The sequence below is a fragment of the Schistocerca gregaria genome, chromosome 1 (assembly GCF_023897955.1).
Source record: "Schistocerca gregaria isolate iqSchGreg1 chromosome 1, iqSchGreg1.2, whole genome shotgun sequence".
In the NCBI taxonomy this organism is placed as follows: Eukaryota; Metazoa; Arthropoda; class Insecta; order Orthoptera; family Acrididae; genus Schistocerca; species Schistocerca gregaria.
In genome coordinates this window covers 373,006,783-373,027,828 of record NC_064920.1, presented here as the reverse complement: position 1 = coordinate 373,027,828, position 21,046 = coordinate 373,006,783, and the positions used below count along the sequence as shown (strand labels likewise).

Genomic DNA, 21,046 nt, shown 5'->3' with positions numbered 1-21,046 from the left:
GTTTTAATGATTTACTCTCATGAAAATAAGTACAGATTGGTGCTTGTTGTGACTGTCTACCTAGTAATAACACATTATGAAACCATTATTCAACCATTATTGAGGAAGATAAATAATTTCTATCTGGTTTAATAGGCCAAAAGTATGATTTATTCAGCTTAAAATTTAAAATGTGACTTGGTACACATCACATAATTAACACCACGTAGTTCACACAGAATTTATATATTATGGATTTGTATCGTGGATACAGAAAATGACAGACAAGTAGTTTTAATATGAAATGGTTACAAATTCTTTTGTGTAAAGAGGTATACAGAGTAAAACCTTAATGTCTACTGAATACAAATCTTTTTGTAGTTATTCAAAATCCACAAGTTACTCAACATGGAATAGAAGGAGTGTATCTGAGAATCTTCTGTGATGAAAAGACATCAATTCATCTAAAACTTTGCACTACACTTACTCTAATTTGAAGAGTAGTTCTGCACTGCAGTGACGATTTTATAATTAAAAGAGCAGAGTGTAGGGTGCATTCACAGTCTGTACAAAGCAAATACGATTATCATTGTAGTTGGAAAGAAAGAGAGAGAAAAATATGCACAAGATGTACGCCATATAAAAGACAGCTTGAAACAGAACTGTCATTTGTGACTGAATGAGAAAAGACAAGTGACTGTCTTGAGTCAAGTAGCTACAGTACAAAAAGTTACTCTACCAAGGTATTTACAATTATTTCTTTTCACTCAGTTTGTGAGAACAGAACTGAAGATAACTGACATTATTTACAGTAATGGACGTGTTTCAGTATTAAATATTGTTACCATAGTTTCTTTTGTTTTGTTATTGTGTGCCAAGCATTTGGCTTCTGTTTGAGTAAACACATCATCTGCTCTGTAGCCTCATGAATTGAATCATTTCCATACTTTTTTTTTATGTTAGAAAAAAAAATATTTTTGTTCCATCACTGTAACGATTGGTATAGAACTCTGTCACTATTTAAAATTCCAAAGACAAAAAAATACTGCCACCAATTACAGTTTCATCAAATGAATGATTTTTATTTAACTATAAATAGCTTTGGACATATCTTCAAATGGTGAGATTCTTTTCATGATCTAATCCATTATTTTACTAGGAGAATTCTTTTGTGAGTGTATCTGATGAAGTATTCCACAACTACACTTTATTTTTGTTGTACTTACGCAAGTTTTTGTGATGAGTTCAGGGGTTGCACCCTAGTTCCCAGTCACTCATTCATACATACAGCATAGCTGTTGTCCTGGAATCTGGCATCATCATTGTGGTCAATGATTCCAGCATTGCTCTTTGGGCATAACAACGATGTCAGATACCAACTTAACAGCTCTGCTGCATAGGGGTAAGTGTTGTACCTTGGCAGTAGTGTACATTGGAACACGATGTTTCCTGGTTGGAATTTCAATCCAGTGAGGGCAGTGGCAGATTTGCCAGCAGATCTGCCCACTATTTTAAGTGATGTTGAAAGACATGTTACAGTTTTAAGATTATGTGCTCTGTCCAACATGTTTCCAAAAAAATTATGGGAGGATGTTCTTAACATGTTAACAAGGGGACTAGCTCACCCTGTTCCTCTAACAGGATAGCTAGTCACATTTCCCTGTCTCCTTTTTTTAAATATTTTTTTTAGCTCTTATGTAGTTTTACTTCTGTTTTAATCCCAGGTGTAGCAAGTTTCACTATTTTTCCTTTGTTTTATGGTGTGTGATATGGAGTGAATGTGTAGTCAATGCATGTGAGGTTGGAGTGAGTGTGTGAACATTTTCAGCCGTTTTATCCATGTTCATTTCTTTTAATATTCGTAAGAGCACTGATAATCTCACTGTTGAGTGCCCGTAAACCCCAAAAACACACATACTCAATCTAGTGACCTACTTTAGAATCACACTAGAGACTGCCACAAGCAGTTTCTGGCACTTTTTACTGTTTTTGCCATCATGGGACATGAGGTTGTGTTTTGTGCAGCATTTGCCAATATTTTTAGTTCTATATATTTAAGTAACTGTGAAATATATTAAAGTTATGTGGAAGATACTGTTAATTATTCAGTTACAGGGCTTGTGGTAGAGTAAAACTCTACATATTTTTAAAACTAGTTGTATGTGTGCACAATTGAGCCATGTTTCATTGGTTATCCAACATCTTGTACCTTGTACCAGGAGGTGGTCTTCTGCCATGGAACATGTGATATTTAAAAATGAACTGATCTTTTTTTAGTGTATTAACGATTTTACCAGTCTTGAAAATTTAAACTTGTGCTAGTTTTTCTTAGCTTCTATTTCAAAAGGTGTGTAACTTTTAGTTGATAATTGATAATACTTCTACTTAATTTGATTTCACTTATTGATTATTGGTATTTAGCAGAGTAGTAATGTAACAGATAGACTCTTTAATATAGTTGGACAAGATTTTCTCAAGTGCAACACTTTTAAATTTTGTTATTTGTTCTGAGGTACATGGCCATGTTGTATCATGGAAAATATTTTCAAATTTGGAAATTCACTTTGAGTAATTTTTGTAATTTTGGAAAAAGACTGCAGCATATGGAAAGTGAATGCTATCACTTACAAATGGAATAAGAAAATGTATGAAAGTTCAGTTATAGAGCTGACTAGAGGCAACGGTTTGAAAAATGTTCCATGGTGCAACATTCTCCCCTACACAAACGGGTGTTGGAGAATGGGACTGTGACCCTGAAAATAGTTGCAAAAAACTGAAACATAAATAAATAAAATAAAAATAAAGTGTAGCTGTGGGACATCAATTTTTAAAACAAGTGAGCCGGCCGGAGTTGCTGAGCGGTTCTAGGCGCTACAGTCTGGAACCGCGCGACCGCTACGGTCGCAGGTTCGAATCCTGCCTCGGGCACGAATGTGTGTTACATCCTTAGGTTACTTAGGTTTAAGTAGTTCTAAGTTCTAGGGGACTGATGACCTCAGAAGTTAAGTCCCATAGTGCTCAGAGCCATATGAACATTTTTAAAACAAGTGACAAACTTCCTTGTGCAAATTAAATACTGGTATGCTTTGTCATGGGATTTTCCTAAAATGAAGTAAAATGTCTTCTGTCTACCATGTTGACTTGCAAGTATACTTGTGTCCAGCAGCCCAAGTTTGGCAGGCATGTGGATCTGTAGATTGTATTCTGTACTGTTCTCGGGAACACACTAATTGAATTTTTTAAAAAAAGAAAGAAAGAAAGAATGAAAGAATCTTTCACTCTGAGTGAGAAATAATGTGCAGGTTGAATGAAAAATCTATGGTGCCATCTGAACTTGAGCTTAGGCCCGAAACTGGAGACGAGTATATAAATTATTCATTCGACAAAAGTACGACTGACTTCAGTGTTGTTCTCTCTCAGTTCTGTTGTTATGTTTAGTATCCTGTTGTACATTTGCCACTAGTGCACTAACGGATCCACTTGTTTCTGTCCTAAAGCCAAATGTGGGTCAGTGCCGCCCCTGTACTCGAGCGCACATATTCTTGATCGGGCCTCTCTTCACAGTAAGTCTGGCGATCGATTTGGGTGTTGCGTTTCTGCTAGAAACTACGTCACTGGGAGGAGAAAACGTGAACCAGCAACACGTTGTTTACAGAGTACGAGTGTTTGTCGCTTGGTTCGGAGGAGAGGCTGACAAGAAGTAAGCAACTTGTGCGCCGGGGGATCACGCTATCGGGTGTTCGGCGCTGTCGAGGGGCGCTGCGGCCTAGACACTAGCGCGGCCGGCTTCCATCTTGTAGCCCTTGACGGCGACGCAGTTGCAGAGTCCGCGCCACAGGCTGCGCGCTTTGGAAGGCCCGTGGTCGGAGCTGCCGGCGGCGCCGTTGGCTGTCGCTGCCGCCGCCGCCGCCGCCGCCGCCGCCGTCGTCGCCGTGGTGGTGGTGGTGGTGGTGGTGGGGGGCGTGGGGCCCCCGTGGGGGCGCACCTTGTCCCCTGCGCTGTCCGCCGCCGCCCCGCAGCCGCCGCCCCCGGCCACCGCCCCCGGTCCGCGCCGGCCGCCGCAGCCTCGGATAGCCGCCCCCTCGCCGCCCCACGGCCACCGCAGCGTGCGCAGCAACGTCGCGCGGAAGTCCTCTGAGAAGAGGCAGTAGATGTAGAAGGTGAGCGAGTAGTTGGTCACCTCCAGCAGGTTGGCGACGGCGCGGAACACCTGGTACGGGAAGCGGCTCAGGTTGCCTTGCGACAGTGTCACGTTCAGGATCACCATGGGCGACACGCACACCTGCAACAACCGTAGTGAGCCCCATCTTAACGTCTTTGACGGCAGCATTACAGCAAGTTATTTATTTATTTATTTGCAAGAAAACTTGCAGTCGGAGGTTTCGCCTTTTCTTGTTTAGTCTTGTATTTCACATAAGATTTTACTAAAAATTGAGAACGGTGAAGTAATTTGAAGGTTTGCGTACCTTAATCTGTAAAAAGGGAACCCTTTTAGGATCGCTTTGTTGTTTATCTTACGTGCGTCTGTTATGAACCCTTCTCATCAGGGACGAGCAGATGTATCGCTATGAAATTTATGTCACGTACAGGTATTAAGGTCTATGGACCCTTGGTGGTATAAAAATTTTAAGCTTCGAAGTTAATTAAATAAAAAAATGAGGCTATTTATGTCACATATTTTTGTACTCGAAAAAAACTAGAAAAACTAAACTCCTCCCGCACAGGCCATGAAGGCCCAAAGGGCCCGACTGGCAGCCGTGTCATCCTCAGCCCACAGGCGTCACTGGATGCGTATATGGAGGGGCATGCGGTCAGCACACCGCTCTCCCGGCCGTATGTCATTTTCCGAGACCGGAGCCCCTACTTCTCAGCCAAGTAGCTCCTCAGCTTGCCTCACAAGGGCTGACTGCACCCCACTTGCCAACAGCGCTCGACAGACCGGATGGTCACCCATCCAACTGCTAGCCCAGCCCGACAGCTCTTAACTTCGGTGATCTGACGGAAACCGGTGTTACTACTGAAGCAAGGCCGTTGGCGGTACTCGTAAACCTACTCATACAAACCTGTAGGATGCTTCCCGTTGATTCATAATCATGAAATTTGACAAGAAGCAATGTTTCACAGTATAAGCAAAGGAAAAAATCCGGAAGTTGTTAATACGTAAATATATTGCACGAAAAAATATGTCTTTGTCCTTTGTCATCCAATTTCAAACTTGAAATCAAAACATGCTCAAAAGTTCTGGAATCCCTGAGACAGATATCTGGCCAGTATCAATGTCGTTAACAGGCAAACATCGTCGATATCCTCGATTTCCGGAATGGATGAACTGTCTGTATACGTAATTAAGCGTAATTAAGTTTGTGCGGAACCCTCAATGCGCAAGTCCTACTCGCACCTGGCCTTTTTTTTTTAATATTATGCGGGAGACTATTGTAAAGTAGTATAGCACTTTATATAACGGAAATTTGAAAAGCGTATGTCCTTACTGACTGGACTTGGAACTTCCCTTTTTGGTCACATTTTTAAGCAGAGCGGAAACAAGATTGTAAATATTGCTCAATGTGTTTTTGTCCAATTCTCATAGCGAAACGAAGAGTGTGGAATGGGAAATTGGGCATCGAACTGATCAAAGCGAGGTATAGTTTTGCACACAGACACCTTAAGAGCAATCGCAGTAATTAAGAAACAATTAGTGGTTCGAAGGAAAATTACGCAATGAATTTTTGTCCGAATTTTCATACCCATACGAATGTAGGGAAGTGGGCGATGAGATATAAAATTGACTAGCGTGGGGTCCAGGTTTGCAACAACAGATATAATTGCTTGAAAGTAATCAAGGCAATTAAGATTTAATTAATTGGTGATTTGAGGGAAAACTGAAATATTTTACGAACAACTGCTGCTAGTTGTGCAAATGAACTGTCAAAAATTTCTTCTCTTCAAGGACAGCTATTTGGTGCACAAAAAGTTACGTCATTGTGATAGTTCGCTATCAAAAAATTTCAAATAAAAAAATTAGAAAACGGTCAAATGTTTTATGAAAAGATTTTTTTAAAAGTATGAAATAAAATATGTTAGAGAAACATTTTGCGCGTCTTTGAATGATGCTCGAATCCTTGTACAGCTTATGAGATGCCGATTGAGGGTTTAACTTGAACTTAGAATTTCAGAATCTCAAAGAGTACTAGAGGATATTTGTTTGATGGATTATGTGGGCCGTGGAGTCATCTGTTGTGTGGCATCGTTGAAATGCGCGTTGAATGTTTCTCTGTTCTATTTCATTTCTTACCTTTAGATAAATCATGTCAAAAAACATTTGACCTGTTTTCCCTTCTATCATGTTCACGGATATTGCAGTTTTTGTTAATGTATACTGGAGATTGAAAAACATGTTTCGCATGTGGACGAGGGAGGAAATGTACGTTTTAATAGAGCTAATATAGCAGTTTTACGCACGTTCATTTCTGTAAAGATACAGCTGCCAACTTCTCGCAAATCACCGTCAGGAGCACTTTTCGAATGATGCAGCACCAACCATGATGGAAACCACATATTGTGTACTTTACGATGAGATCAAGTTCCTTGTGGGTATGGCTTTACGCTGCAGTGCTTGTCAAAGAAATAGTTTTCGTACTGTACAACAAACCAGTCAAGAGCGTACCAAGGATCTGAGTTAGGATTTGGGGTAGGGGATTAAGTTATTTTAGTTAGCGGTGAGTGACAAGATAACAATTGCTACTTTGTTTTAGACCTTTCATCTTCTGCGTTTATGGATGAATACGGCTGTTCGCGAGCTTCCAGAAAAGTGCTCTTTGCAGCCATTGGTTTGTAGTTTGTACTGTTTTGCATCTTTATAGCTTCTTACTGGTGATACCACGGGTTGGTTTGGTATTTCCCTTACCTTTTTTCCTTCCAGTTGCTTGTGTTTCCCAACTTGGAAATTTGTTTTGAGGAGATTATTGGGGACAGATCTAGTATTCATCACACAGCCAGTGAAAACCTGCTCTTCTCTGCCCCTTCCAACCACTCTTAAACCATTATTTGTGGTAGTTAATCCCTTTCATTTTCTAGGATGCTTTCTGGTTCATTTGATGTAGATACTGCTTCAGACTCGTATGATAAGGGAGATTTCTTCTTATCTGCATCTATATTCCTAGTTGTTATAGTTGTTCATTTCACCTGTACACTATGTTTATTGCTTTTTAACTAATATTCCACGTCCATCATCATTAGCCTTTAAAATTTTACCCACCTAATAAAGCTATTTAGGCTCAATGTTTTACCTAACTTCAAGAGCCACGAAATGCTTTACTCAGAAACCGGCTGTTTTGAAGTTCTGATTTGGAGGTTTATGACCCCAGCCATTTTGTGCACTAAAGCTGAAAGAAAAAGTTTGTATCCCGTAAGCGACCTTATGGTGTGCTGTTGACCATACTTTTGTTACCACCATCATTTCTTTCCTTTACTGATCCACTAGTGAATGGTCCGTGGGAAGATCAGCGTCCGTGTGAGCTCTTGTCTTTTTCCTGATTCTCTCGTCGTGATTATTTTGCAGAATGTGTGTTGCAGGAAGTAACATGTCTGACTCAATTTGCAATGTTGTCTGACTCAACTTGGAATGTACGCTCTCGTAATTTTAACAGGGCACTGTTCCGTAATGCACGAATTCTCAGATGTAGCGTCTGAATCTCAGCCTAACAATCATGGTAAAAGTACTAACAATGACAAGTGTATGTACACTGTCTGAACTAAAGTCTCTGGACTCCCCTGCGTAATGCGGAGCCGACAGCTAGATGTCACGAATTGCGGACCTGCCAGTATAAATGGACGCCGGGAGCGCTGTGTAGTCAGTGGAGAAGCAGTACCAGCAGAATGGAGCGGTCAGCAGAGCTCAGTGATCTCGACAGTCATTGGATGTCACCTGAGTGACAAATTCATCTGGGACATTTTTGACTATCCGAAGCTGCCCGAGTCGACGATTGGTAATATGACTGAGAGACGGAAACGCAAAGGAACAATCACAACTAAGCCAAGATCAGGCGGATTTCATGTACTGATAAGACTAGTGAATTCCTATATCTCTAACGTCGACCAGTTGCAGAATTTTGGAACACGTATTATGTTCGAGTATAATGACTTTTCTGGAGATTAGAAAACTACTCTGTAGGAATCAGCATGGGTTTCGAAAAAGACGATCGTGTGAAACCCAGCTCGCGCTATTCGTCCACGAGACTCAGAGGGCCATAGTCACGGGTTCCCTGATAGATGCCGTGTTTCTTGACTTCTGCAAGGCGTTTGATACAGTTCCTCACAGTCGTTTAATGAACAAAGTAAGAGCAGATGGACTATCAGACAAATTGTGCGTTTGGATTGAAGAGTTCCTAGATAACAGAACGGAGCATGTCATTCTCATTGGAGAGAAGTCTCCCGAAGTAAGAGTGATTTCAGGTGTGCCGCAGGGGAGTGTCGTAGGACCGTTTCTATTCACAATATATATAAATGACCTTGCGGATAACATTGGAAGTTCACTGATGCTTTTTGCGGATGATGCTGTAATATATCGAGAGGTTGTAACAATGGAAAATTGTACTGAAATGCTGGAGAATCTGCAACGAATTGACTTATGGTGCAGGGTATGGCAATTGAATCTCGATGTGGACAAGTGTAATGTGCTGCGAATACATAGGAAGAAAGATCCTTTGTCATTTAGCTACAATATAGCAGGTCAGCAACTGCTGCAATATAGCAGGTCAGCAACTGGAAGCAGTTAATTCCATAAATTATCTGGGAGTAGGCATTAGGAGTGATTTAAAATGGAATGACCATATAAAATTAATCGTCAGTAAAGCAGATGCCAGACTGAGATTCATTGGAAGAATCCTAAGGAAATGCAGTCCGAAAAAAAAGGAAGTAGGTTACAGTACACTTGTTCGCCCACTGCTTGAATACTGCTCACCGGTGTGGGATCCGTACCAGATAGGGTTGATAGAAGAGATAGAGAAAATCCGACAGAGAGCAGCGCGCTTTGTTACAGGATCATTTAGTAATCGCGAAAGCGTTACGGAGATGATAGATAAACTCCAATGGAAGACTCTGCAAGAGAGACGCTCAGTAGCTCGGTATGGACTTTTGTTAAAGTTTCGGGAAAATACCTTCACCGAGGAGTCAAACATTATATTGCTCCCTTATACGTATATCTCGCGAAGAGACCATAAAATCAGAGAGATTAGAGCCCACACCAAGGCATACCGACAATCTTTCATTCCACGAACAATACGAGACTGGAATAGAAGGGAGAACCGATAGAGGTATTCAAGGTACCCTCCGCCACACACCGTCAGGTGGCTTGCGGAGGCAGTCCAGCTAGCACAAAGACTGTGCGTAGGGAGTTAAAAAGAATGGGGTACAATGGTCAAGCAGCTCGTCATAAATCACACATTTGCACAGTCAGTGCTAAGCGACGCTTGAGGATGTTCAAAGATCGAGGCCACTGCACATTGGATGAATGGGACTGACTGATTTGGAGTGATGAATTACGCTACACCCCGGGGCAATCCGATGAAAGAGTTGCCTAGCGAGAAGTACGAAGAAAGCGGTGTTACGGCATGGTTGGTCCCCTTATTGCTCTGAAGAAAGAGCTAAATGTGGAATACTGAACCTATTTTGCAGTGTTCTGAACTGCGTACAGTAGAGTGGATGATTGATTGCAGAAACAACGAAACAAACATGCCAAATTTAAACAGGCGCAAAATCCGCAGCATTGGCTATCTTTTACAGAAGCTCGAAATTTAGCGCGGACTTCAATGCGAGATGCGTATAACAGTTTCCACAACGAAACGTTGTCTCGAAACCTGGCAGTAAACCCAAAGGGATTCTGGTCGAATGTGAAGTATGTTAGCGTCAAGAAACGATCACTGCCTTCTCTGCGCGATAGCAATAGAGATATTATCGAAGACAAAGCAGAGTTACTAAACAGCCTTTCGAAATGCCTTCACAAAAGAAGACGAAGTAAATATTCCAGAATTCGAATCGAGAACAGCTGCCAACATGAGTAACGTAGAAGTAAATATCCTCGGAGTAGTGAAGCAACTTAAATCATTTAATAAAGGCAAGTCTTCTGGTCCAGACTGTACACCAATTTACGTTCCTTTCGGAGCATGCTGATGCATTAGCTCCATACTTAACGATCATATACAACCGTTCGCTCGACGAAAGATCCGTACCCAAAGACTGGAAAGTTGCACAGGTCACACCAATATACAAGAAAGGTAGTAGGAGTAATCCACTAAATTACAGGCCCATATCGTTAACATAGATATGTAGCAGGATTTTAGAACATATATTGTGTTCTAACGTTATGAATTACCTCGAAGAAAAGTGTCTATTGACACACAGTCAACATAGGTTTAGAAAACATCGTTCCTGTGAAACACAACTAGCTCTTTATTGACATGAAGTGCTGAGTGCTATTGACAAGGGATTTCAGATCGATTTCGTATTTCTGGATTTCCGGGAGGCTTTCGACACTGTACCGCACAAGCGGCTTGTAGTGAAATTGCGTGCTTATGGAATATCGTCTCAGTTATGTGACTGGATTTGTGATTTCCTGTCAGAGAGGTCACAGTTCGTAGTAATTGACGGAAAGTCATCGAGTAAAACAGAAGTGATTTCTGGCGTTCCCCAAGGTAGTGTTATAGGCCCTTTGCGGTTCTCTATCTATATAAACGATTTTGGAGATAATCTGAACAGCCGTCTTCGTTTGTTTGCAGATGAAGCTGTCGTTTATCGACTAATAAAGTCATCAGAAGATACAGTACAGGGATCCTTACTTCAAATTAATATATTTATCGTTGTCTATCATCCTGGAAAGTCTGTAACGTCATCACGGAATCACACCGTGTATACGTACATTGACAGACGCCCGCGCCTATAAATTTGACGCTCTGTATTCTCGTTGGGTGACGTTTCCAGACATGGGTTCCTATTCAAAACACGATGTACTCACTCCCCTCTACAAGCCCTTTAAGTTTGTAACGGAATTTTCCACCACCCTGTATTGGTCCTAAATGCTTTAGCTCCCTTGGCAGATAAGTGTCCATAATTTTGGGAATACGGCTGTACGTCATTTTATCTAAGCTATAGTTCTGTATGTGATTTCATATACTTTCCTTACTGCTACATTTGTTTTCGCATCTGTTCCTATGTAACTTCCTCTTATTCTTACTGTCACCGTGCTCTCTCTTTCTTAATATTGCGAACAGTTATTTATACACTTCCTGTTCAAAAGAATCAGGGCGTTAATATGGGGTGCGTCTACCCTTCAGCTTTATGACTGCTTGTACTCTACCGGGGAGACTCCCAGTGAGGTGTCTGAATCTGTGTGGAGGAATCCCACCAAATTCTTCCTAAATAACCAAAACCATATAAGGTAGTGGTGTTGGACGCTGGGGTCTGGGGCGAATTTGACGTCCTCACTCATCCCAAAGGTGTCCCATCGAGTTCCGGTTGAAATTGTGGGCAGGCAGGTGTTTCGGAGTGCCACTGTCCACAAACCATTGCCTCACAGGTGTTGCATTGTGACAGGGTTTGTTCTCACACTGATACAATCTACATCTACATGGATGCTCTGCAAATCACAGTTAAGTGCCTGGCAGAGGATTCATCGAACCACCTTCACAATTCTCTATTATTCCAATCTCGTATAGCACGCGGAAAGAACGAACACCTATATCTTTCCATAAGAGCTCCGATTTTCCTTATTTTATCGTGGTGATCGCTTCTCTCTAGGCAAGTCGGTGTCAACAAAATATTTTCTCATTCGGAAGAGAAAACTGGTGATTGGAATTTCGTGAGAAGATTCCGTCGCAACGAAAACCGCCTTTCGTTTAATATGTCCAGCCCAAATCGTGTATCATTTCTGTGACACTCTCTCCCATATTTCGCGATAATACAAAACGTGCTGCCCTTCTTTGAACTTTTTCTGTGTACTCCGTCAGTCATATCTGGTATGGATCCCACACCGCGCAGTATTCTAAAAGAGGACGGACAAACGTAGTGTAGGCAGTCTTCTTAGTAGATCTGTAGCACAGAGCACAACTTAATCATAGCTAACACTTGGTTCAAAAATCATGAAAGAAGGTTGTATACATGGAAGAAGCCTGGAGATACTGACAGGTTTCAGACAGATTATATAAAGGTAAGACAGAGATTTAGGAACCAGGTTTTAAATTGTAAGACATTTCCAGGGGCAGATGTGGATTCTGACCACAATCGATTGGTTATGACCTGCAGATTAAAACTGAAGAAACTGCAAAAAGGTGGGAATTTAAGGAGATGGGACCTGGATAAACTGAAAGAACCAGAGGTTGTACAGTGTTTCAGGGAGAGCATAAGGGAACAACTGACAGGTATGGGGAAATGAAATACAGTAGAAGAAGAATGGGTAGCTTTGAGGGATGAAGCAGTGAAGGCAGCAGAGGATCAAGTAGGTAAAAAGACGAGGGCTAGTAGAAATCCTTGGGTGACAGAAGAAATACTGAATTTAATTGATGAAAGGAGAAAATATAAAATTGCAGTAAGTGAAGCAGGCAAAAAGGAATACAAACGTCTCAAAAATGAGATCGACAAGTAGTGCAAAATGGCTAAGCAGGCATGGCAAGATGACAAATGTAAGGATGTAGACGCTTATCTCACTAGAGGTAAGATAGATACAGCCTACAGGAAAATTAAAGAGACCTTCAGAGAAAAGAGAACCACTTGTATGAATATCAAGAGCTCAGATGGAAACTCAGTTCTTAGGAAAGAAGGGAAAGCAGAAAGGTGGAAGGAGTATATAGAGGGTCTATACAAGGGCGATGTACTTGAGGACAGTATTATGGAAATGGAAGAGGATGTAGATGAAGATGAAATGGGAGATATAACACTGTGTGAAGAGTTTGACAGAGCACTGAAAGACCTGAGTCGAAACAAGTCCCCGGGAGCAACAACATTCCATTAGAAGCGGTACTATTCGGTGAACGCTTGGTAAGTACGGATCGTAGCTGTTAAGGGGGGTTTCAGGTGATAGGAAGCAGGTTGAGTTAGGACTTCGTTATGTTTAACTGGTGAAATACTTAAGAACTTCAGCTTAACTGAAGAGTGTGAAGCGAGTTATTTTTTTAATGATTTGTAATCTTATATTTTATGGAAGTTGCTTTTGTCTTTGTGTGTCGATTTTGTGCCATGTGTTTGGTAATCAATGACTCTTCTGATCCACCACGGCACCGCAGCAGGCTTTATTTTATCAGTTTGCTTGTTTAATGAGCTATAATTTCTGCAAGAATATCTGTTCTTTCGTGCGCTTTCTACAAAGCAGCACAACAGTTTGATTCGGGTTGCACCACGTGCTATAGTTCGGCAATTTGCAAGCAGCAGACGGAGTTAGTGTTGAGTAATTATCGCACGAGCTCGTGCAATGGTTAAACCTCTGTCCAGAATAGTGCATGCGTAGAACCGTAATGCGAATCTCACTGAGATATTTTTATGATATGAATGTAAAGGAGATGATAGTACAATTGTCTCCCACCCCCGTTTTCTGTGTTTCTTCCTGCTGTAGTTAAATTGTGCTCTGTTACATTCTCACGTAATTCTTACTTAAATATTTCTAGTCAGGCACCAGTTGTGTATAGTTAGGATGTGCAACCAAATACCTAGATATAATAAATAATCTACGTGAAAAATAAATTATGTGGTCTTGATATTACCCACTGACTCCGATTTCCAATCCTGAATTAATGCAGTTGCTCCAGGCAAGACATGGAGTGCTATTTATCTGGCTACTTAAAAAAATATTGCTTACTTGTAGTTAAATGATTAAAGTAATTAAACCAATAATTTTCCAGCTCCGTTTTCTTTCTAAATGGTTAGACCCTGAATTTCTGAATTTTTATCATTATTTGTGTGAGAGAAACAGCTAGAAATGCGAGATAACGTATATGGCTCGATGAGAAACGTCGTAAAGCTAGTAAAACGTTACACCAGGCTGACTAAAATATCGTTTGGACCAACTCTGATCAGTTTAATTTTCTCAATAAACATCTGACAAGGAGACGGCACGACCGTGGGGTCGGGGATTTGTCCAAAATTTTGTGTGGTGGAAGAGGACCCCTAACACCTCACGTGGTTAAAGTATTAGGACGCAGTACAAGGAAAATCCCGAGAAAAATCGATCCAAAGTTGCTTAGGTGCCTTATGAGTATAAAATGTTAGTCCATTGCCGAGCCGCCATCTGGCCCACATGGTTAGCCCTCGGACCCTTACGCCAGCGGTCTTGGTTTCGTTTCCTCCTCCGCCACTTTTTTTTTCTTCTGTTGCTTGCAAAATTGCACCGCATTGTTGCAGGAGAATCGTGAAATTAATTCCCGGGAAGATTGTATAAAAATTCATTCTATAATTCACCCTCAATTATCGTCACCAATATTCCGAGACATGATTCAATATTCCTTGTTTGCCTCAAAATTATCAGAAACTCAAAACATTTTCGTAAGTGTGAATGGGGCATGTTTTTGTACAGATTTATTGCAAACGCCCTGTGATGGTAAAAAATCCGCTTTTATATGTTGCGCAAGATGCCACAAACATTATTGCTTTGTTTGTCCTTTTACGATTATTACCACTGCGGTTTTTGTTTATAATAATTATATGTATAAAAATTGAATATTTCCCAATCGACTTTGTTAGTCTGATTAAAAACCCAATGTTTTTTCCTCATATACTTTACAATGATAAATGGAAAACCCACCGCCATGAAATGTGTTGTCGGACAAAAAGAAAATAATTTTTATTTAATTTTGTAACTAATTTGTTACAGATAATGTAAGTTTGGGAAACTTTCTGAATAATTGGTGGACTAACAAAAGAAAATGAAACAGAAGGAAAAAAAGTTCCAGAGGAGGAATAGAACCCGAGACCTCTGGCATAAGAGTCCGAGCCGTAAACATTTAGGCCAGACGGCGGCTCGGTGATGAACTGACAGTTTGTACTCATAAGGCACCTAAGAATTTTTCCCGGGATATTCCGAGTAGTGCGTCCTAATATTTTAACCACGTGAGGTGTTAGGGGTCCCCTTTCACCACACAAAGTTTCGGACAAATCCCCGACTCCACGGTCGTGCCGTCTCCTTGTGAGAGTTTTTGATGTGACGGCCACAGAGGCCAACTATCGGAGTCACCAACTCGGTTAAACCTACGAGATACACTGTGCTGTATTTCTCTACGAGTACAGTTCACCGAAGTGGCCGAGTGTCCGGCTCGGGCAGCGGCCGCTCACCAGGAAGAGGATGGAGGTGCTGCCGAGCAGCAGGACGAGCCGGCGCTCCTCGGCGAAGTGCCGGGTGTCGTCGTGGTCGGAGGAGGCGCTGCGGCACAGCGTCATGCGGCGCCGGCGCTCGCACGACCGCCGGTACACCAGCATGATGCGCAGGTTGAGCGCCGCCAGCAGCAGCGTCGGGCACACCTTGAACACCAGCTGCCGCGCCGGCGCGCCGTCAGCCAGGGGACTCACAGCAGGCAGCAGGCCGCCACTAAATACTACAGCGAGCGGCAGTGCATGTATTACGAGGAGCTTTTGGACACGTCACCCTTTCCTTCTGTCAGTAAACTGTCTTAAAATTAGTTTTTAGTTTTAGTTTACACTGAGGCGACAAAAGTCATGGGATAGCGATATGCAGATATACCGATGGCGGTAGTATCGCGTATAGAAAGTATAGACATCAAAAAAGTTTTGGATCACCACAGTTCCCAGAACTCCTGAAGATAGGCTCTGAGCATTATGGGACTTAACATCTGAGCTCATCAGTCCCCACGAACTTAGAACTACAGTAGAGCGTCGATTATCCGAAGTAATTGGGGGACACGGGTGTTCGGAAAACTGGTTTGTTCGGATAATCGAACTGTACATGTTTCTTTGCCAAAAAGAAGTACTGTACAGTAAATTTATTCATAAAAACAGTTATCTCGTACTTGTCCCTCATAGAAAGGACAACACGTTTACGTTTAAGCATTTTGTATCGTCAAATTCACTTCTTCACGCAGCAGCACACAAGTGGTCGTAACAGAGAACAGAAGGTGATTGTTTGCACCGTGAGAAGCACTTCTTGGGGGCGCACAATCCTTCAAACTGCGCGGAGCGACACGCTTCAACTCTACGCTGGCGCAGCTGTTGCTGTGAACAGCTTTGATACTGCCGCCACTTCTACTGCCAGTGCCAAGCCGACAGATGTGTGCTGATTATTGAAACACAGCGACTGGTGGCTTGGCCGGTGAGCAGCGCCCCATTAGAAGCAATGTTCCGCCAGCGGTGGCCCAGTGCTGCGACTAGTGTGGGAAACTTGGTTTGTGAGTGATAGTGTGGGAAACTTGGTTTGTGAGTGAGGGGGATGATGGACGAGGGTGGGAGAGTAACAGGTGCGAGCGAGTACACAGTTCGGTTAAGCAGTCGTTCGGTTGACCGATGATGATGTATTGAATAGGATTGGGGAGAAGAGAAGTTTGTGGCACAACTTGACCAGAAGAAGGGATCGGTTGGTAGGACATGTTTTGAGGCATCAAGGGATCACCAATTTAGTATTGGAGGGCAGCGTGGAGGGTAAAAATCGTAGAGGGAGACCAAGAGATGAATACACTAAGCAGATTCAGAAGGATGTAGGTTGCAGTAGGTACTGGGAGATGAAGAAGCTTGCACAAGATAGAGTAGCATGGAGAGCTGCATCAAACCAGTCTCAGGGCTGAAGACCACAACAACAACAACAACTGTACTTAAACCTAACTAACCTAAGGATATCACACACATCCGTGCTCGAGGCAGGATTTGAACCTGCGGCCGTAGCACTCGCGAGGTTCCGGAATGTAGCGCCTAGAACCGCTCGGCCAACGCGTCCGGCTGAAGATAGGCGTTGACTGTCGAAATTGTATCACAGGCACAGTCCCTCTGACTGTCCAGAAGTGTCACTAAACACCTATTAGACGGAGGGGTCCTACAGCCGATCAGTTCCAGTCATTCCACCAGGAAGGAGGTGCACGGCTCGTGTTGTCTGTAGTTCAACCATGCCGCGGTTCTATCGCGTAGGCAATGTTACTTTATGCCAAGAAGGGCTCTCAACGAGGGAAGTGTCCAGGCGTCTCGGAGTGAACCAAAGCAATGTTGTTCGGACATGGAGGAGGTACAGAAACACAGGAACTGTCGATGAAATGCCCCGCTCAGGCCGCCCAACGGCTACTACTGCAGTGGATGACCGCTACCTAGGGATTATGGCTCGGAGGAACCCTGACAGCAGCGCCACCATGTTGAATAACACTTTTCGTGCAGCTACAGGACGTCGTGTTATGATTCAAACTGTGAGCAATAGGCAGAATGATGCGCAGCTTCACTCCCGACGTCCATGGCGAGGCCCATTTTTACAACCACAACACCATGCAGCGCGGCACAGTTGGGCCCAACAACATGCCAAATGCACCGTTCAGGATTGCCATAACGTTCTCTTCACCGATGCGTGTCGCATATGCATTCAACCAGACAATCGTCGGAGACGTGTTTGGAGGCAACCCGATCAGGCTGAACGCCTTAGACCCACTGTCCAGTGAGTGCAGCAAGGTGGAGGTGTCCTACTGTTTTGGGGCGGCATTAGGAGGGGTCGACGTACGCCGCTGGTGGTCATGGAAGGCGCCGTAACGGCTGTACGACACGTGAATGCCATCCATCGACCGATAGTGCAACCATATCGGCAGCATATTGGCGAGGCGTTCGTCTACATGGACGACAATTCGTGCCTCCTCCGTGCACATCTTGTGAATGACTTCCTTCAGGATAACGACATTGCTCGACTAGAGTAGCCAGCATGTTCTCCAGACATGAACCCTATCGAACATGCCTCGGATAAACTAAAAAGGGCTCTCTATGAACGACGCGACCCACCAACCATTCTGATGGATCTATGGCGAGTCGCATACGCAACACTCATCGTTGGGATGATTTGGTCCAACAGTGCATTGATGACTTGTGGATAGTATGCCACGATGAATACAGACATGCACCAATGCCAGAGGATGTGCTGCTGCAGGGCATTACAGGTACCAGTGTGTACAGCAATCTGGGCCACCACCTCTGAACCTCTCTCTGTATGGTGGTACAACATGCAATGTATGCTTTTCATTAGCAACAAAAACGGCGGAAATAATGTTATGTTGATCTCTATTCCAATATTCTGTACAGGTTCCTGAACTGTCGGAACAGAGGCGATTAAAAACTTTTTTTTGATGTGTATTTAAAAGGACATGCATTGGTGGTGCTGTCATTTGTTCTCTGCTGATTCATGTGAAAGGATTTACAACGTGAACATGGCCGCACGACAGGAATTAACAGCGGAATGGTAGTTGGAGCTGCACACATGGGATTTTCAATTTCGAAATCGTTAGGGAAATCAATATTCCGACATCTCCAGTGTCGAGACTGTGCGGAGAATACATAATTTCAGGCATTACCTCTCACCACAGACAACACTGTGGTTGACAGCCTTCACTTAACAGCCGAGAGCAGGCAGGGGTGTTTGCGTAGAGTTTTCAGTGCTAACTGGCAAGCAACACTGCGTGAAATAAGAGCAGAAATCAATCACACATCCACCCCTAAATGTCAGTTGTCAATCTAGCAACGCCAAATACAGCGGACGGGGCACTAATGTCTGTTGTTTCAGATTACTTGTCACCTTCTTGCTATCCCCCACTCCCATTCCTAGCGACGCTGGCTATGTGCGATCCCCCTACTCCCACTTCCCCAGCAGAATTTTTTTACAGAGTAAGTCGCGTTTGTGCTAAGTTAGTTTACCGAGCGAAATGAGGTTGGGGTCCAGACACAGGATTCGCATTCTGGAGGGCGGCGGTTCAAATACCTATCCAGCCATCCACATTTTGGTTTTCCGTGATTTACCTCCATCACTTAAGGTATATGATGGGAGCGTTCGCGGGACATTAGCCTTAATCTTCCTCCCTTTCCAAGTTTCGTTAAAATTTCTCCATGCATTCCAACATGAATCGTACAGGTCACAACTTCCCTATCGACACTCCTACCAAAAGGAATGCTAGAGGTGCCCTGCTGCACAGTATGTTTATCTATACAGGCAACCATATGTGTACTACGTGTGATCGGAGTTTCTCCAAATATTGGAGTATGCTAATATGTCAGTCCCTTACCTTCCCCACTCCCAACACATGGGGTGTCCTAATGTGATACTATCTTTTATCAGATCGTAAGTCATATTCGTACCTTGTTTGTTTGAAATTGCTCCAAGCTTTCCAGGTAAAGCTTTACGTGTCACATATTTTTACTGCCTTCCGTACATGTGAGGGTTAAGCGTCAAAGGGTTCAAATGGCTCTGAGCACTATGGGACTTAACAGCTGAGGTCATCAGTTCCCTAGAACTTAGAACTACTTAAACCTAACTAACCTAGGCCCAAGGCAGGATTAGAACCTGCGACCGTAGCGCTCGCGCGGTTCCGGACTGCGCGCCTAGAACCGCGAGACCACTGCCGCTGGCGTTGAGCATCATCGAGACTTCCACCCGTCAACGTAGCGGCTCCGAAAACTATGGACTCTATACCACTACAGCTTGATTCTGACTGTTCTTGCATGGCGCCCTCTTCACATCCGCACTTCATTCATAATACACTGAAGTGACGAAAGTCAAGAGATACGTCCTAATATCCTGTCGGACCTCCTTTTTTCCTGCGTAGAGTAGCAACTCGAGATGGTATGGACTCAACATGTCGTTGGAAATCCCCTGCAGAAATACTGAGCCATGCTGCCTCTACAGTCTTGTTCAAATTATTAGAGTAAACGGTTATTTTTGATACTCTTAAGTTTTCTGGTGTAAAATAAGGAGAGCAAAGTGTAATAACTGATTTGTTTTAATGGTTTGATTGATGCCACGAAATTTCCCTTCTAATCAACTCACAGATCACTGAATTTTTCACAGTTGGTAACATGTCTTACTCCCCCCACCCCCCCACATTGTGTTGGTGTTAGTTGTCTGTGTTTGAACTGTGTTTATTGTGAAACTGTGTTTACTGTAATTTTCATGTTTCTGTGGTGTACTTCAGCTTGTTATTTATTCTATCAACTTCTTGCTACATTAACAAGACATTATATAGCTTGTGAACTTGCATGTTTTTAGCTATAGGAATAAACCGTGGAGTTTCCAAAGAAAGTGAGGTGATGGGGAAGACAAAAGATGTTTCACCTTGTGAAGTTTCGGCTGTGGTAGCACTTCTTGCTGAAAATCTTTATACACAGCAAGAAATTGCTGACAGAATAAAAATATCACAGAAAACGGCCAGCACAATCAAACTTTCAGTGCAGAATTGCGGTGAATAAGAGCCAACAGGAAAGGAAAATGTGAATGTAAAAGAAAAATCAGTCCTAGAACAATGAGAAGACCTACAAACGTGCCAACAATGAACTTTAAACTTACTTCCACAGACGTGAGCCATCAGCTGAAAGGTTTGGGTGTTGAAGTTTCACCCATGACAGTGAGGAGGAGGCTGTTTGAATGTGGTTTAAAGGCATGCCGACCAAGGAAGAAACAGAAAATCACACCTGCTATCAAAACCAAAAACTGCAGTCGGCTAAACAATTTCAGAAGTTGACAAGCGAGGACTTGGCTAAGGTATGTGCAATGATATGGTAAATTAAGTGGGTGTGATCTCTAAAGTTAAGAGTTTTGGCTTGAAATTGTGAGGTTTTATTGACACTGAAGAAATGCACATTTGAATTTTGGGACTGTTGAGGTCTCCTACGCTACTATTCCTAACTTTTCTAACTTGAAATTTTGTACACATGCTTCAGGTATTCTTCAGTGATGAATCTGTATTCACTGTGATTGAAGAAAGCAGCCAGTATGTTCGTCGCAGACCTGGAGAACAGTTCAAAGCTGTGTGTGTGCAGCAATGTGTGAAGCAGCCAACTTCCTGTTTGGTCTGGCGTGTGATGCCTGTCAAAAGTCTTGGCAGATTACACATTGTTGAAGGGACAGTGAGGC

General features: G+C 42.9%; 1 protein-coding gene and 1 pseudogene across 1 annotated transcript in view; both read right to left on the bottom strand.

Moving 5' to 3' along the window:
• Positions 1-3,745: 3,745 nt before the first annotated feature.
• Positions 3,746-21,046, bottom strand: part of LOC126348544 (probable G-protein coupled receptor B0563.6) — a 69,905-nt gene continuing 52,604 nt past the window's right edge. The window contains exons 4-6 of the mRNA XM_050002366.1: positions 15,289-15,486; positions 4,066-4,261; positions 3,746-3,972 (exon numbers count right to left, since the gene is read on the bottom strand). Of these exons, the coding sequence (XP_049858323.1) occupies positions 3,746-3,972; positions 4,066-4,261; positions 15,289-15,486 (621 nt within the window). The remainder of the gene's footprint in view (positions 3,973-4,065; positions 4,262-15,288; positions 15,487-21,046) is intronic.
• On the bottom strand, positions 4,898-5,015 carry LOC126290450 (5S ribosomal RNA; annotated as a pseudogene).